At 36.4% G+C, this 19,321-nt stretch overlaps 1 protein-coding gene across 18 annotated transcripts in view; it reads right to left on the bottom strand.

The window, feature by feature from the left end:
* Positions 1–19,321, bottom strand: part of ABI2 (abl interactor 2) — a 61,372-nt gene that overhangs the window by 32,228 nt on the left and 9,823 nt on the right. For all 18 annotated transcript variants that reach the window (XM_054173740.1, XM_054173673.1, XM_054173746.1 and 15 more), the window contains exon 2: positions 5,825–5,992. In XM_054173740.1, the coding sequence (XP_054029715.1) occupies positions 5,825–5,992 (168 nt within the window). The remainder of the gene's footprint in view (positions 1–5,824; positions 5,993–19,321) is intronic.

Here is a 19,321-nt window from a genome sequence, read left to right on the forward strand (position 1 = left end):
AGAAAGAAATCCTTTATATTAAGGATGGTGAAACACTGGAACACGCTGCCAGGCAAGTTATGGATACCCCCATCCCTGGAGGTGTTCAAGACCAGGCTGGATGAGGCCTTGAGCAACCTGATCTAGCAGCAGTCCCTGCCCATGGCAGGGGTAGCTGGAACTAGACAATCTTTAAGGTCCCTTCCAGTCCAAACCGTTCTATGAATCTACAAACTCTTGTATGTTCTTTGTCTCACAGGCTTCTGATACCATTTACTAGAATGTTAACCTCAGCTGTTAACAGCTGCACTTCAAATGCTATATGACTTATCAAATTTATTGAAACACTGAAATCTTACAATCTGAAACTGGTTGTTCAAAACTAGTTTATGCCTTGGACACTACAGAGTGTCAACAGTCAACAATCAGAAAGAGAAGTGGTTAGTGCAGTGTTGGCAAGATGACTTCTTCCTTTTTCCCCATTTCTAGCATTTAACCTCTGCAACTTTAAAGATGGTCTTTTAATATTTTCTTATGCAATTATCTACAAATACTTTGTGAGTGCAGATAATTAATGTGCATGTTACAGTGACTGTATCTTGGCACTGTGAAAATGTATTTCCATGAATGAAAAGTATGGAGGTTTAATTATTCCGAAGAATTCTAAATACAACCAGTTTCCTTAAGGACCACAATGATCAGCGAGACGGGACTACAGTAGCAAACAATGACAACTAAAACCTGAAGTCTATCTAATAGGATTTCTCTCTCATGATGATTCAGAACATCTCTTTTACCTCAAATAGCTACAGAATGGCTAAGAGTATAAAACCAGCACCTAATTCGGGTACATATTCCTAAAATTGTATTGAAAAAAACCTGCATTGCTGGCTGCTTTTTCCACAGTTTCATTTTCTTGTTTAGAAGACTACTGGAGTCATAATATCTTAAGACATCTGTAAAACAGCAGAAAGGAACACTCACTATTTGATTAGCAGCAAGAGGAACAAAGATTAACCTGCCACTAAAGAAAATGAAAACATTTCTCCTCAACACACAGGTAATTACTGACTGCAGGACTAGCATAAATCCTTTAAGTGCAACAGGAGAATGTTTGCAGAGTGGTTATTCAGCAGTTCAGAAACTTCTATTGAGAAGTTCTTCGGGTTAGACATGGACTAAAAAAACACCTGGTGTGGAAAGTCTGTCAGGAAAAGTAGATGAAATATGCTGTGCCCTTCTGTAACATAGAATACTATTTTCTAACAAGAAATTTCAAATTCCTGACAGTATTATTATGCATTTTCCCCACATAGCTCCATTACCTTGGGCAAAAAGTTTTAAATGACAGTTTGTTAGAGGTTAGGTTCATTACTATCATGTTTTCATATGCTTTCCAAGTTGCCTGTAATAAGACAAGATATAGGGTAATTACAGGGGTAAAGGATAAACCCCTGTACGTTTTTTATTAGTATTTTTCTGGCCATTTTGAAATACCAAGTTTCCATACTGAATTCAATAAAAATAGCCTCAATATTTGTAAAGATTAAAGTAGAAAAAATATTAAACCATTTCTGGGATACATTATTTTCCACTTCACTTTGAACTCAAGTGTTTAGAGAAATACTCTCTTTTACCTGCAAGTGAAATTCCTTGACGTTAGTACTTCAGCTGGGATAAAGTTAATTTTCTTCACAGTAGCTAGCACAGGGCTGTTTTGGATTCATGCTGGAGATAGCATTGATGATACAGGGATGTTTTTGTTATTGCTGAGCAGTATTTATAGAGTCAAAGCCCTTCCTGCTTCTCACAGCACCCCATCAGCAAGTAGGCTGGGGCTGCACAGTAAGTTTTAAGTGCACACAGCCAGGACAGCTGAACCCAACTGACCAAAGGGATATTCTATACCATTTCACATCACGTTCAGCCAAATAAAGCTGTGGGAAGGCTGGCAGGAGGGCTGCTGCTCAGGAACTGGCTGAGCATCATTTGATGGTGAGCAATTGTTTTGATTTGCATCACTACTCTTTATTATTTCTCTATGTCATTTCCCCCTTTCATTACAACTTACTACTATGGTTATCATTACTATTTTAATTACTAAACTGCTTTTATCTCAACCCATAGGTTTTACTAACTTTCACCCTTCTGAATCTTTCCCCCCACCTACTGAGAGGGGGAGTGAGCTGGCAGCTGTGTGGTGCATAGTTGCCAGATAGGGTTAAAACCACCATTTGGAAGTCTAAATAGATGTGAAATTTTGGAAATTAAAAGTCTTTATAAACCTTGATTACTTCCTCTTCTCAGAATATTTAAAATGATAAATTTATTACCAGTATATTAGCCAGGGCATTAAAAATTCAGGTTAAAAAAAACACAAAGCAACAAAAAAAAACCCCACCCCCACTGCTTAGTGTCACCAGGCTTTAAGAAAAAAAAAATCTAATTTGAAAGAATTTAAACAAACTAATTGCAAATTACCATGAAAACAGGGTTATTATTTTTAAATTATTACCTATCTAATTTTGACACCAGAAACATGATACTAATTGCCTCAGTTCAATTGTGTGTAAGTTGTACACACAAAAAAAAGGTCATGAGGATACAAAAATGTTCAAAAGCTACTTGCTCCATAAACAGGTAATATATACGGCGAAAAATTAGCATAACCGTTTTGGAAAGAGTTTGGATAGTCTTCTAACTTGCAAGAATAAGATAACAGAAAATGGCTACAAGCTTTTAATGACAACAATGGAATATCTGTGTGAGCTTCCCTGCAGAGACCGACTAGCTCACACATGCTGCTACGGTTCAGCTAAACAACAAATGCTGACTACAGAGAAGTTCAAGTAAGTGATCTATCAGTACCTATTCTCACAACCAATGTCATGGGAGTCAAATTCTGTAAGAGGATGAAGCAGATTTCTCTATCATGCAGTGTCCTTGGTGATAATTCATCATTACAACTCACCTTTGTGATAATGTGCTTGTTCACAGAATTTTAACACTACCTTGCTAACTAAGTGGATTCTATAACCAAGCTTGAAAAAATATTTATCATACAAATATTAAAACCTTAAAATCTGCCAGATAAATTTAAAGGATGTGGACACTAGCAAAATTTCACAGTGTATACTAACTTGAAAACAAGTACTTCCCCCCAAAAAATATAAATAATTATATGGGTGATCTGATTTAGGATTTCAATTTTCACTCAGATATGAAAAACTGCATATCATCTAGTTCTGGACAAGGCTCAAGAAGGCAAATAAAAAATAGATTAACCAGCTTTCAGTCCAAATCAAAGTAATACTAACTTTTAAACCAATAGGATTTAATGACTTGCATAAAAATAGTCTCAATAGTAATGATTTCCTTATTCAGAACATATATATATGAAGAAACACAAATCATTATCAGCTGCCTTTTAAGCTCTTTGATTAAGCTGGCATTTAGAAGGAAACGTAGACACTGATATAAATTTGCATTCTATCAATGAACAGAGAACTAGAATATTTATCATCTATGTCTTCCACTTCCAGCTACACTTGAACAAAAAAAAGCACTTCTGAAAACAAGATTTCTAAGAGCCAAATGATTTTGCTTCCTTCTTTCGGCATAATTCCAAATCAGAATTAAAAGTAGGTTTACACATCCAGATACCATAATTTGCATTAGTTTTTTCTAAACTTAAATATCAATACTTACTGAACAAAGCATTAACACAATACTGCACTGTGAGCAGATGGTAATTACCAACCTGTTTTCTACATTAATGACATCATTTCAAGTCAGACTGACTGAAATCATAGTTTGGCAATGAGGCACTTTAAGTGGTACCAAAAATTATGAACTAAACTTTATATCCAGTATATTAAGCTTGTTCTAGGAGAAGTACAATCAAACTTCCTGAAAAGACATTACAGAGATATTGTGATAAAATAAATTCACTTTTTTTTTGAAAAAAAAGAAAAATAACCATGGAAATTAAGACAGACAGAACAACCATCTAGAACACTGGTAATTATGGGATACTCTACGTACTCTATGCAAATTAATAAAGTTCCTTGGTTCAATATGCTTTGTGCATGTAATATCCCAAAGACTAATTATGTCTCCTCCTCTGATATAATTCCTTCTAAGAAGATTTGGGAAGTATCCTACACATGAAGGATACATTCAACAAACAAACAAATCAAAAAAATTTAACTTCTTTGTTGTTGTTCAAGTGCAGCCTGTGATTTTTGGCAGATACATCTTCATTAGGTGTTGGGCACTAACAATTTAGTGCTCTGTTTTAAATAACCAGTCATTTCATATTAATTCCAAAGACCACGGAACCTAGCATCTCAATCTGCATAAGTCTCAGCTTCTCAGATGGAAAATAAAAAATAGTAAAACATTGTGGCCCTTCCCCTAAAAGCTACTTTACAGAAACTGTGTAAAAAAATGAACTTGCCACACCTATAAAATGTAAAATACAGTGAACTCTGAATATTTTTAGTCATATACTATCTTTTGTGTCAGGATATCAAATAGCTCAAATACTTGTCAGCTGGCACCAGCCTGTGAAGAAGCACATACACACACACACAAGCACACACAGACAGAGGCATATACACAGAAACCATAAAGCTGAAGATATCAAATTTATCAGTTTATTTTTACACCTGCATGAGATAACTGAGGCAATCTACTACAACCAGCAGGGAAAATCCTCCCCACGCCTTCCTTTGTACCTGCTCTGCAAATTCATGTGAGCCCTCAGTGAGACAGTTCAACCCATTAAGATAGCATAAAATTGTTCACTTCTTTTGCCAGTTCAAACCTCTATTAGTTTAGCAATCCTTTTAGCATCAGCAAACTAATATATTAGCTTAATCTGCTTATTTCCTACCTATCACAACTCCTATTTTCAAATGCATTTGTAAATGTCACAATATTCTTTATTTTAATTTATGACATTATCACATGACATCAGAAAATCCTCTAGCCAAAATGTATTGTTCAAATAAGACACAAAATACTCAGTAAGGATGTCAACCAACTCCCCAGTAACAGAAAAACAGAAAGTGCTGTTTCATTGCTCTTAATTTCTCTTCTAATCCATCACTGGCACATAAATCTCCACTAAATCTATTATCCATCCTCAGCCCATTCTGGTAGCAAAATTCTCTCATCACTGTGGTGACAGGACACAGGTTCCTCATAATAGTCAGTTTACTGCTGCTCAGAAAAACTGCAAAAATTAACAGGCATTCTGCAGCCATTCACAAATTTGAAATGTTAATTTTTGTCTTCTGTTCATGTCATTGCAAAGTACATTTTATTAAAAAAAAAAACAGACGCAAACTGGTTTTGTCATCTATGCTTTTATCATTCAATGCCATTCTTATAGCAACAGGGGAAGTAAAAAGAAGGCAAGGGATATTTTGCAACATCCATTTCATAATTCTTTCCTTTAAGCGCCTGTAGCCAATAAATATTAAGAACAGTAAGTCACCAAACAGGAGCTATAAAGCTTAACCTCTCCACTAACATAATATTCTGATTTTTTTCCATTAGTGATTTTTCTATGCTTTTCACTTAAGCAGAATAGCCCTCTCTCCAAAGATAAACCTGCCAAGGATACATTTAATCTCTTATTCTATGTAAAACACTCACACTAACACAGATACACAACAATTTAATGAGACCTATTCCCAGAGTTAATATATTAAAAACACGTCCTTCTATTTGAAACACAACTATATTTTTCATTCATAAAATGTCAGGTGAGACTTCTACTCGGTGTACAATTTCAAGCATGAAGAGGGGAAAAAAGTAATCAGGAAAAACATCTCACTTGTGAAATATGGTTGATTGAAGATTCCATGCGCCGAAGCTGGGATGCCTGGATATCCAGCATTTGGAGAACATTGTTGGCCAAAGTGTTGATCAGATAGGCTACGCTTGCTAACGACTGGGTTGTGTAGGCTTTGGTTTCTTCCAGAGCTCGCTGCTTATCTGTTGACTAAAAGCAAAAATAAAAGGTGTATTTAGTAAAGTCTCTCACACAAAGATTCTTGGAATTAACCCCTTTTGTCTGTCTTCAAAGAATAAAGAATAATACAAGTTAAACTCATTCTACATCAAAGTTACCACTTTTCAGCCTTGTCAGTCATTTCAAAAAAGACAACTAACTTCATATTCTAAGTTTCTATACTTTAGGAAAGCAATTAAGCTAGTATACAACATGCTCATCTTTTCTTGAAATACAGTGCAACTTTTATACTGTATTTTAGCAATACACTTTAAAAGCACTTTGAGATACTTGTTCTCTTGTTTTTCTACTCTTTGTACTCTTTAGAATTATTCACTTTTTTTGAAATTTTGTACTTGAATTAGATCTCCTAACAGCCTGCAAGGATCTGCTAAATATCTTAGTCCTCATCTCTCCCAATTATTTAGACCTCAATATTACCAAAAATGGTTGTTCACAGTGAATGAAATATAATTACTCCCTTAAAAAAATTATTCCTGTCACATTCAGCTACCATTTTAAGTCCATGTTTTCTTTTTAAATATGTGTGTTTTTTCATACTGCCAGTATTTTATTCCATGAGGAATTAGGATGATCCATTTTTCTAGTAATGGATTACTTAAAAATATTTAGGCTATCAAGCCATAAGACATCTACTAAAAGTTTAAAACACACATTTATTTCAAACAACATAAAAAATAACAAGCTAAGAGTCTAGTTGTCAGGGTTCTGTGTTTCTCCGTAACAGTTAACATTACTAAAATCTAATTCAGTACAAAGAATACAGATTGAAGAACTAGTAAAAGAAACTTTTGCATTTCCAATGCTTTAGACTACATTAAATTTCATTTTTAGGTGATCTTTAGCCACTTCAGGCTGATGGTGCTGTTTCTAAAGCAACAGCTGACAAATGTTCTCTACTCCCACCTGCCATTGTAATATCGTATTTCATCACTTTCTCTCCTTTATACATTATTTACAGAAGACTGGGTATCAAGACTCAAGAAATGTGCTTTTATTAGAGGAGAAATATGAAGTCACTCCATATCTTTCAGCACAGGTTGAATATGACCATCCATCTTACAATATGTTACTTTAGGAAACACTGAAAGTAAGCATATCTCTGTTTCAGTAAAATGATTCCTACAGCCCAAGATATTTCCCGAGGCCTTGTAGCAAGACTTTTCCAAGAAGATTGCTAGCTTTTTGGGGGGGGGGAATAAACAACAAAAACACAAACAACACAACACATGAAAATACAAATCCAGGAATTCAGTTAAAAGCCCACGTTAAAGATATTCAAGGTTTGTGGGGGTTTTTCCCCCCTCTGGCAACCTCTCTGTCCACAAAACAGCAATAGCTATTTGGTTGGCTTGTTAACATTCCTTTTTCTTGCAAGCTACATTAGTACCACTTTGTAATTTGCTTCTAGAAAGGAAGATGCTCTTCAGCCACTGAAGAGCTCCCACGACGGTGCTGGAAGGGAGGAATGCTGTCAGTTAGAAGGCAAGCATTCTTGCCTAGCTGTTTCTTTCCCACACAGCAGACAAAACCAGACCCAACAGCAGAGGAGACAGTTTCTCTGAGCACAGTGTGATGATCTTCACCAACATAGCACATTTCTAAAGGCTGCCTTACGTCCAGCCATAAAGAAGTTAGATAATGCTATCTCCCTGGACCCTATTTTTGAACTCATGACTTATAGCCAGTGGGATAGCATGATTTTTATACAAAAAAAAAAAAAAGAGCTCTAAACTCAGCTTAAGGACTTCAAAAGAATATCGAGAGCTCTTTACCTCTGCTCTCTGACACTGCTGACCTACAAATGCACTCTTTATTTCCCTCTCCCTCCTCACAACCTCAGTTCAATCTGCCAGGCACACGTACTACTGCACACTTTCACAGCTATTCAAACAACTTCTGAACGGCAATAATAAAAACGACCAGAAGCTTGTGGGTTTTGCTCTGCAGCTGCTGATAAAGTCTATTTATAGACACAGAAACAGCTGATTTACATTAGTACATTCTATATCCAGAATAGCTGGGTAGAAGCCAGCAAACCCAGTATTTTTTCATTAATAGCCAAAATGTTTGAGAGGAAAACAATCTATCACTTTAGAAATAATGAGCCTCTGCTACAGTTTTAGTACTTAAAGAAGCTCAATATGAGTACATGTTCAGAGCTAGCCTTTCCACTGATATAACCTAATAGCTCAAGTCACCCTAATTCACACCACTTCAAAGCAACAATGAACTGACTTCTCATGTTCAAATACATTAAAAATATCATAAAACAACTATCCTATAAAACAAAAATCCTTTTGATTGAGAGGTTTCCTTTATGTATTTGGCTGATAAACTGAACAACTATGATTTGCTCTATATGCCTTTACAGAGAGCCCAAAATTCTCTCAAGTAAAGCCCATGCATGCTTGACAGCAAAATTAAAATCTGAACTTTCTGCTTGCATACTGAAAGACACCAAACATGCTGATTTGTCAAACTGAGTATTTGGACCTACTATTGGCAAGCCATTTCACAACTCTCCCCCCAAAAAATAATTAATGACCTTTCAAGAGATGAAAAATTGAGTCTCATACCCTGACTAGGAAAAAGAGTCTGAATTACTTATAGTGAATCTAAAGTTTCCCTGGGGAAATTTAACAATAAATGTCAGTTAAAATTCAGCTTGAAATTACAAATTGTGTTTAGCATATAAACTTTTCATTTGGAAAGCCAATGTCCTGAGACAGTATCTTATCATATGCCCCTATCTAACAAGCTTCTCATGATGCCCGTACTCACAATGGACATCAAATTCTATTGCTTACATCTGCTGCCATGCTCAAATCTAGCAATAGATACACTGTACGCTAGCACCCTGATAACTGAGGATGTAACTATGTAACAACAGGGATTTATTCAAAGATAATTATTTCAAGATGCAAGTAAACCAAATTCAAACAGAACCATTATCAGACTAAGATCTGATACTCTGATTTTCAGAGTACCGAAATACCAACCAATATGCTTCATAACTGACTGTAAAGCAGGCAAAAAGTTATTTCAATGTCCATACCTACCAAAATTCTCTCGTCAAATTTGGGCCCAATCAAACTCATAGCCTCTCTACAGTAATTTTGGTAACATATCAAATATTGTTTCTATACAGAATATTGAAAACAAGGGAAACATTCTGCTATGTTCATTCTAACAAAATGAAGAGTCATTACCATTAATCATTACCCTTAACCAGAGTCCTTGAAGTCTTTAAGTTGTCAGAAAGCTTGCATTCAGCATGAACCACTGGTAGCAAGAATGTTTTCAATGCACAGACCTAAATTAAATGCCACAAAATAGACCACTGAATTTTTGTGCAGCGGGGACCAAAACTGCATGCAGTTCTCCAGGTATAGCCTAACAAGCGCTGAGTAGAGTAGAGAACTTCTTTCTCTCTGCTAGTAATGCTCTGGTGGATGCACACAGCACCCTGTTGGCATTCTTTGCCACTGAAATAGTAGTATTTAGATGTGAAAGTAGAAGCTGAGGTTGAACAGTTTGACATGGAGCAACTACTTAAAGGTGTTTCAAGAACTGAATAATCACTTCCCCAACATATGCAGCATCTCTTGCTCTTGTTCAAAACATACAGTTTAGTGAAACAAAATTCAAATTTAATGTACATGACAAAAAGTGAGCTCAACAAGCTTGTGTTACTCAGTCTGAAATATGCCTAACTGTGACACTGACAAAGCACACTTCCGTTTTCCTGTGAGAAATAGAAGACTGAGCTCTTATATCATCCTTTCCAATTGTTGCTGAATTCCTTGAAGTTACTGAAAGCTTCATACATAATTAAATATTTTACACATTTATTCAACTGCACAGATGGTATTTGCATAACCCATCCAAATGCTTTCTGAGGTCCTTTTGTAAGCTAGAAAAAATGATTGAGAAGAAAACTGAACATCATTAATCCAATAATTATGCCAAGTTCATGCCAAGAAGTTACATAACTGCCAGTGAAAAATACAACAGTGTTCTGTTTTAAACAAACTACTTCATTAAATACTTGTTGCTAAAGAACATCCCTTATTTCTTCACTACCAGAACTGCTCATTCCCAGAGTGGAAAACATGTACTATGCAATTCATACAGCTGGTCTCTAAGAGGCAGGTGAAACAAGTGTAAGAAAAGCAAAAGCAACCACTGACATGTTTAGAACAGAAGGAAATGAAATCTCCCAGATCTCCTGAAAAAAAATTAAAATAAAACACAAAACAACCACAAAACCTCAAAAACAACAACAAAAAAAACCAACACCAGTATTCACACTTTCGTGAAATGTTTAACCTCGGCTTGTTCTGTTTTTCAAACTACCAAGAGACACTGTAATGATGCATTACTTCTCACTAAAATTTCTTGATTGTGTGCGACTTCCTTATTTTTAAGCCAGCTGAAACTCAGTTTCAATAATCCGCTGCAGTCAGTATCAGGTCCCAGGCATTAAGTTGCAGTGTTTTGGGTTTGTTGCAGCTGCTTCATTTAATCTTTTTATTTCTGTGCTCAGCCACAAAAGGTAGGTTTGATTATCAGCTAGGTAAGCAAGCTGTGAAAGAAATATACATCAAGCCTTGCCTCCTAAATGGAGAAGTAACTTTTAAAAATACAGCACTCAAGGCTACCAGTGAGGACAGAACTAACTCACTGGTTTGAATTCCACAAGACTACTATCAGTTTACTACACCCAAAGGTAAAAGATAACAAGTGATAGCTGTGGATAAGCACAACTTTCCTGACATCTAGTAACTTGCACTACTGCTTTCATGCTGCATCATTGCAAAAAACCTGTCACGTTTCCCTTAATCTTCACGACGACTATTTCTGTACATTCACAAGCACAGCTGACTAATTTTCACAAACACCCTGCTCTCATCAAAACCAGCATGTTCCTTTTCTTTGAAAATGGAGCCAAAGTCCTGTTTATACAAAAACACCCAGAGCACCTTGCATTCATATAAGCCTACTAGCCAAGCTTACAACAGTCTGTTCAACACAAATTAATATAGTTTATAATAATAGATCACAAGAAACTGAATATCTAAAATATAGTTAACATGTAGTTATACTACCAGTTATTCATCACTGGTTTACACTATCATATGTAGCGCTCGCAAGCAGCAGTCGGCCAAACCCATTATTCCCCATGTGTGTTTAAGACTCTGCTCTGTTACTCAATGCAAGCTTCACCTTACAGTTAGCTCTTCTGCAATAACACAGCTAAGTGGATTATTTTCTAGTTCATACAACAACATAATTATTATTAGAGTTCCAAGTGCAAGCCCAATTTTGGCTTTAATACCAGTAAAAAAATCAAGGAATTTGTGACTGTAAGAGACTAAGCTGATACAAACATACTAAAGCAAGCATGTCAGAAAGAGCAAAGATCCACAGGTTTTACTATCTCATGTGTCTGCTGTTCTAAAACTCTTCACTCACCAAGGACACTTTAGTGTGTGGAGTTTTCACTGAGTGCACAAGTAAAAATCATTGATCAATTCCCATCCGATTTCACAACTACTTGATTAAACAAGCCATAGCATTTACAAGTCACTTTTCAGATGTGAAGTGGTTTTCAGCAGTAAGAACAATCACATAGTAATTACATTCTGCTGTACAAAAAAAGGTTAGTTGCATCAATTGTTTTCTCCTTGGCAAAAATCAGATGCAAAGCTATCTCTCAAGAAATCTGATGAAATCTACACTTTCTAAGAAAGGATGTCTATTTCAGCTTCCCAAAACCTTATCCAGTTACAGAGGTTTACATAACATCCGAGTTATTTCCCAACTTGGGCAGTTCCTTCATTCCACTATAAATTCTCAGTTCATTGCACAGCAATGACTGAGGTCAACTAATGACTTTGAGAATGACAGGCAGAGATATCTTGTGGCAGTAGAAGCAAGTTTCTGCTACCAAGTGTCCACTGCCAAACATTGCAACCTCATAGCAAGGAAAGCTAAGTAGGATGCACAGCCACGTAATCCACAATCACAGTTCACAGTCTAATGTACTAATGCAACCAAGTAATGCGGAGAGCAGGACAGCTTGTAATTGCCAGTGTGCAACTGCAGCATATAAGAAGTGGCCCAAGGAACACAATCTACTGGAAAGTTGTCTGCCCACAATTAACAATTCTGTTATTTTCAGAACTCTTCCACATTGTCAAGCCAACTAGCGCAAGTCTATCAATTGCTGTTCACTGTTTCTATTCCTTACATGAGCATGCCCCAAAACTTTATCATTCTGGAATTCGCATTTTAAATTAGCCTCTTAGATAACTATATCTAAAAACACATCTGATGAAATAGCAGCATGGCTCCCAGGTAACAGGAGTATGCCATTTCAAAGACAGTAGATAGAAGAGGGCGTAAACTAATTGACGGTGAGAATTTGTGTAAGTATATTTCAAGGAAATAACCACACTTGGACAACAAATTCCTACATAGTCATCAGTTAGCTCTAAATTTGAAATTATTCTTACTTGGCACTTTTTGCAGTTGCTGTCAATTCAGATATACCGAAAAGGAACAAACTGTCTTCAGATACATGTCCACAATCTGACAAAACATAACCAACTTCTTTTATTTCAGATAAAAAAAAAGTAGGTAACAAGTAACCTTTACACAACAGTTGGCAACACACAATTCTCCTCTAGGAAGCAAAAGAACCATTGGCAGCATACTAGAACTCCAAAACCTACAGTTATGCTCAAATTAGCAAAGCCCATTAGAGTTCCAGCGGCAGATGATCACCTATCTCCAAAGGACAGACTTCCTTTCCTACAGCAGACTAATCTAAAGGCCAAAGTCTCTGGCTTCTTCAGTGCTGTATCATCATCCACACCACTCCTGTCACACAAAGTGCATTACATGACCATTACAATACAAAAACACTGTTAGCTGACTCTGAAAAATTGCAACCATCCACAAAACCCCCAGGACTTTTACCATGTACTTATTGGAAGGGAGACTAGAAACAACAGGTCCATTTGCTACTGATATCCATGTTCAGCCTGCTGAAAGCTGACCTCTGCTGTACTACCCATCTGATGACAGTGGTGCTAACACTCAGTAATACCCATCCATAACTGAACCAAGGATGAAGACTGCCATAATCAACAAAAAGACAAAAGTTCTCGCTGAAAACTGCTAAGCAGAACCAGCATCTACTTAAGAGATTTGTTCGCTATGTGCCCCCTGAGAGCTGTAACTGCTCACTTTTCTGGCAAAGAATGTTTTCACAACCTTTTGCTCCTGTTACCATAGTGCTGGACAAAACACAATATTGGCAGAGTGAGAACAAGATTCTAGCCTCTCATACAGAGATTGTTAGCCAAACTCTAGATCTCTGATTAGCACTCCTTGAGTAACTACTAAACATTTTAGAACTATAGAAGTTACGTCCCCAAAAGAGTCCCAGCCTAATTCTAAGGGTAGACTGCTAGAAATAAGGGGGTTTCAGTTTATCAATTTTGTTCATGGTTCATAATAGAGCTGTCAACACATGAAAACAACAGAAGGTTGCAGAAGGCTTTTTGTTTTAAACAGACTCAAACATCTCTATGCTGTTACAATTTAAGAACCTCAGAAAGTAAGCAGAAAGAAAACCATTTCTGCAGGCATTGTAATTAGTAGTTATTCTCCTTTTACCAGTTTAACCAGCAGTTTTGGTATATTTATTTCAAAATTAGAAGTAAACCTTCTGTCAATTGCTATGTAGCTCAACAGCAGCAGGCAAAGTTGCTATATTCAACCTGTAGCATATAACTTAACACCACAGCATCAAGTTTTCTGCAATTATTTCCAGTCAGATCTGCATTTTACACACACATTTTCCTAAGCTTGACCTATTTTCACACTAATTGCAGCGCTTTTTGGCCAGACACTGTTCCATGTAAGCAGCAACTCATTTTTTAAAAGTTTTATGCATTTTTTACATGCATAAAAGGATGTGCACTTAATCTCTACATTGAAACTGTAAAGTAATCACCTCCCCACAAGTTAAATACTATTTCTTTCCACAAATTAGCCATGAAAATGCTTGATAACCGAATCCAACTTGGGCAAATTTTTCTCCACATCCAATAATTCATATATTTCCCAGACTGGAAAACACTATGATTGCAGGACACAGTCATTTCTAGTAATATGGAGAAGTTTCTGTCTGATAAAAAAAAAACCAAAACAGAAGTCAAAACACAATCTACCAGGGTCTTCTTGCTTAGCCCATGGTTTTAGAACATCAAGTCAGGATGAGCCTGAAGAGACTGTGTTTTTCAGAAAATTCCTTCAGAGCTGTAGCAAAGAATTAATAAAATAAATGTTTAGGATTGCTATCTTAAAGCAAAGCACTGGCATTACTTGATAGCCAAAACAATGGAATGGGCCACCTCTGCAGAAGCTCTGTGAATTCTACATGGTTGTTTTAATTTACTCAAAGTAGATTACAGAGTACCTTCTCTGAATTAAGATTATAGGTTAATAAACTTAAATGAACATGACTAATCTCATGGGAATGACAGCAATATCAAACAAGAGCTTCTACTTCGAAACAGTCTAAGTTCCTTTTTTCCTAAACTTCAACATCAGTTGAAGACAGCCCTTAACTGTGACTTGTGTAAATGTCACACAAAATTACATTTTAAGACTGAAAAACACAACTCCAGCAATGTCCCAGTCAACATTCAGAAACAAATCTCTATCAGCACACCTCATGAAGAATCAGACAAGTTATTTGGGATCAAACTCAAGACAAAGCTCTTTAAACTTGAATTCTAAAATGAAAGATAAGCACTGCATACAATGGCACAAGAAGTGTCCACACAGGTCTGTCCAGAGCAAGCCAGTTGTCACAAATGCTGAAAAGATGCTTCAGAAAACGAAAGATGAATGTATTCCACAAGGCCTGTCAAAAAGTACTATAGAGCACCTGCAATGCCCAAAAACTGGCAGCTGCCTATCTTCACACATGTATTAATGACATTTCAGACCTCAGCTTCCACTAAACATTTTTTACTACAAAAGCACTTGCAGGAACTATTTTAACATTATTGTCCCAAAGCATGAACATATCACAAAATCACAGAAACATCCAGGTTGGAAAAGACCCTTGGGATCATCAGATCCAACCGATAATCCTAGTCTACAAAGTTCACCCCTACACCACACCCACGAACACTACATCTATACCACCTTTAAACACATCCATGGTTGGTGACTCAACCACCTCCCTGGGCAGCTCATTCCACCGCTTGACCACTCACTCTCTCTGTGAAAATTTTTTTCCTAATGTCCAGTCAACCCTGTTTTAGCCATTCCCTCATGTTCTATTGCTAATTACCTGTGAGGAGAGACCAGCACCATCCTCTCTCCCCACAATGTCCTTTCAGGTAGAGTTGTAGATTTTTTTTAGTTCTGTCTGTCTAACACTAGTCAGATTTCTATCAGATTTGTTCAGAGACCGATTTCTGCACCTACTGGTACTGTTCTGCGCACGACCTGGACAAATATCCCTTAATCACTTCTGCATCAACCATGACACATTTTTTAAAAGCTGTGGAACACCAATTTTTTTTCTCCAATCAATATTTATAGAGCGGGAAGAAATCAGATTGGACAGACAAGACACCATCTGTCAAACACATCTTAGCAAAAGCTAAAAATATACTGTTAATTCCTCCTACAACAGCCACATCCAGAGTAGCCCAATAAAACTTAGGTGAGGATAATGAAATTTCTCAATTTAACAAAATCCCTATGAACTAACTCTTTTGGACACAATAGATTTAAAGACAATTTTCATCCACAATTTTCAAAGAAAAGTGATATACAGACTACAGTTGTCTCAAATAGGGGAAACACTTCCTTCCCACTATACAATCTAAATTAGGTCATGAATAGTTCACGTAAAGAACAATTTTAATTCTGCAGTTAAGAATTATTATGCCATTCCCTACACAGGACATCAGAATATCAAACTACAGCAGCAATAATAGATAATTTTTATACATTCTGGTACCTCTCACAATGGCATAAACTCTAAAACATAAAATACATCACTAAGGAATCATTTTTGGTCCCACTTATCACAAGGCAAATTGAAGTTGTATTCATATAGTAACTGCAGCAGACCCCCAAACTGAACTTCAGATCTAAAATTTGTATTTTATGTTCAGAATGCCCTTCTCCCTCAAATGATAAAATGCATGATGCTGCTTACAGAAAAGAAAGGTCCATAGAAACTGCTACTGCTGCCAGTATCATTATGCAACCTCCGGAGTGGCACAGAAAATGGAAGAAAATGTTGCTTGGTTTTAATGCTTTGTTCTGCATTGGGTTTTTTTGTTCTCTTTTTCTTTTTTTTAGAATTCATTTAAAACTGAAAAGAAATTATTTCCTTAAGTATGTTTTTCTTTTAAGGTATCACATCACACAGAAAATATGATTTGAGATTTTACACTGAAGATTGAAAAGCTGCCCATGCTGCTTACAAAATACACTAAATTTAGTAAAACACTTTGAACCCTCAACAAGGGCAAAGATACATTCTTCTCTGTATCCTTAAAACAAGATACAACTGAAGAAAAGAGAAATCAAATTTTATGGACAGTGAAACAAGGAAAATCTAAGCCTTAGCTCATCATAAGAAAGTAAGCAAAGGCACAATCCCCTCCTCTTGATATTACTTCTAAGCACAGCCTTTGCAGAGAACAAGTTGATTATCAGCACTGTATTTTGCCCACTTGTTCATTAAATGAAAAAATTATTTTTGTATACATACATAAGTGGCTAAATAATTTATACCTCTGCATTAATTATCCATCTGTTGATCAAGTGAGACAATTCATAAGACCCTGTCTTGCATAACACATGTACTTCCTAAACCTATAAACCCACATACGCTTTATAAACCTTACTTAAATGAGGATTCATAATACGCTAGAATTACAGTGAAAATGTTTGTTTTCAAGGATCTGTGCATTTGGTATATTACTCATGTATACAAATGAGAAAAACAAAAATTAGACTTGTATACCTCCTTCTTGCTCCAGTCACCAAAACTGGACTTGCCCCATTGTATTTGTATTAAATAACAATTGACTAAAATAAATGTAAAGACTGAAAATGTTTTTTAAAAAAATCTGAAATTTACACTTTAAACAGATGGCAGCAAGATAGTGATCAATAGAACAATAAATCAATAGTTCTATTAACTCATTCCATCAAGTTGTTATCGAAGTGCCCTCAGTTTGCCAATATTTTCTTTTTATGCTCACCACCACCGGACAACTGTAATGGAGATTCAGAATCTACAGATAATTTTTTACCTTCTGACTGATTGATACAGATGCACATGTAGTCAGAGAGAATTTCTTCCTCCTTTTAATGACTAATTTTATGACAAAAAAAAAACAAAAAAAAAAACCACCAAAAAACCCCAGCTGGATAAAGTAAGAAAACCGAGATGTCAGAAAACACTGCACACTGATTTATCATAAAGAACAAATAAACCTAATGTTGTAGTTTTAATGCTTCTCTACAATTATCACCCATTGTGGGAAAATCCAAACAATTCCACTATAATTTCAGCACTTAAATACATACCCCACCACAAAAATCTTCATTCCTCTTTCCTACAAATTAAATTTATCTAGATCTTTCTTAATTGACATGAGCAACTTGACACTATAATTCTCTCTGCTAGGAAAGCCAAATCAACACCAGTTCGTGGAGTAAAAATTTCAAAGGATACAGGTCATATGATTTGTAGATTAGCCTTGTTAGACATGGTGATCCCAGGGGTCTTTTCCAACCTTAATGTTTCTGTGATTTCTGTGAAATAGAAGCTATATCCACAATAATCCAGCAAAATGGGTAGCAGTGGACAACACAAAAATATCTCATATATGGGCATAAATATCCATCATTGACAAATTCAGAATATATAAATGTAAAAGCGTGTGAAAGAAAAGAGTGGAGGTCATGAGGATGGGGCTGGGCCCTTCGCAGTGGTGGCCAGCAATAGGACAAGGGGCAGCATGTACAAACTGGAACACAGGTTTTACATGAACTTAAGGAGAATCTTCTTTGCAAAGCATGGGAACAGGCTGCTCAGAGAGGTTGTGGAGTCTCTGAGAACTTTCAAAACCCACCTGGACACATTCCTGTGCAACTCGCTCTAGACATACTTATGTTAGCAGAGGAACTGGACTAAATAATGTCCAAAGATCTGTTCCAACCCCTACCATTCTATGATTCAGTCCTGGGCCTTAACTAATAGCCATAATTACACAGATTATGTAAGGAAGCACTACCTATCCAACTAAGTTTAGTATCGCGGTACTTTATCAGGAGAGGGGAGGAACAACACCTCATATTTTCACTACTAACCTTCAGACCCAAAGAGCAGGACCATGGCTGCATAAAAGCTTGAAAAAAACAAATCCGATGCCTGAAATCTTGAAGAACTACTCTCTTACCTTAGAATAGTCAATCTAACAGCTCACTGCTCTCAGCAGGAACCATCCCACTCCTTCATTTCACTCTAGTCCCTCACTTCACACTCTCACTATCATTGAGCAAAGCAATGATGATGCTCTTGTCCTATTTAGGTTTCTGTTGATTTAGATAACTGATCAGGCTCACAAGTGATCAGATGAAGACCAGACCCAGGACAAGGGTATAGTTAGAAGTAGAAGCAGAAAGATGTTAGACTGGCTCAGCAATCTTACCCCTAAACAACAGAAAAGTCTAACATTTGAAGCTTTTGACAGGTGTTGCTTTAATTTCTAGGCACTTTACATTCCAAAGATTTATAGGTGGGCAACAGGAAGAATTCATGCCCCTAGCAATTTTAAATGCAGGTTTTCAAATCTACATAAATGAGTCTTTTTCAGGATGGTCCAGCAGGTAGCCCAATCTCAACACTACAACACTGGATGAGCCTGTTAGGTCAGGCCTTCATAAATCTCAATATGCATGTCTCTTGGTATTCCTGCACCTAGCACAAAATTTCAATCTACCACCCAACTATTAATGCATTTCACAATGACAAAACTGCTTTCTGCCCTCCACTGCTGGCAAGACTAGGTCAGACTTCTGAAACCCTCAATCCCACCAGTGAAACTTCATTTAACACTAGCAAGCAAGTCATATTTTTCCTATCTCTTGCTCATAAGCCACTCAACAGCAAAAGTCCTTAATTTTTATTCTGTGTAGCTATGATAGAAAGATCTCCCTCAACTCTAAAATGAAAACTGA

The sequence above is a fragment of the Dryobates pubescens genome, chromosome 2 (genome assembly GCF_014839835.1).
Source record: "Dryobates pubescens isolate bDryPub1 chromosome 2, bDryPub1.pri, whole genome shotgun sequence".
Lineage (NCBI taxonomy): Eukaryota > Metazoa > Chordata > Aves > Piciformes > Picidae > Dryobates > Dryobates pubescens.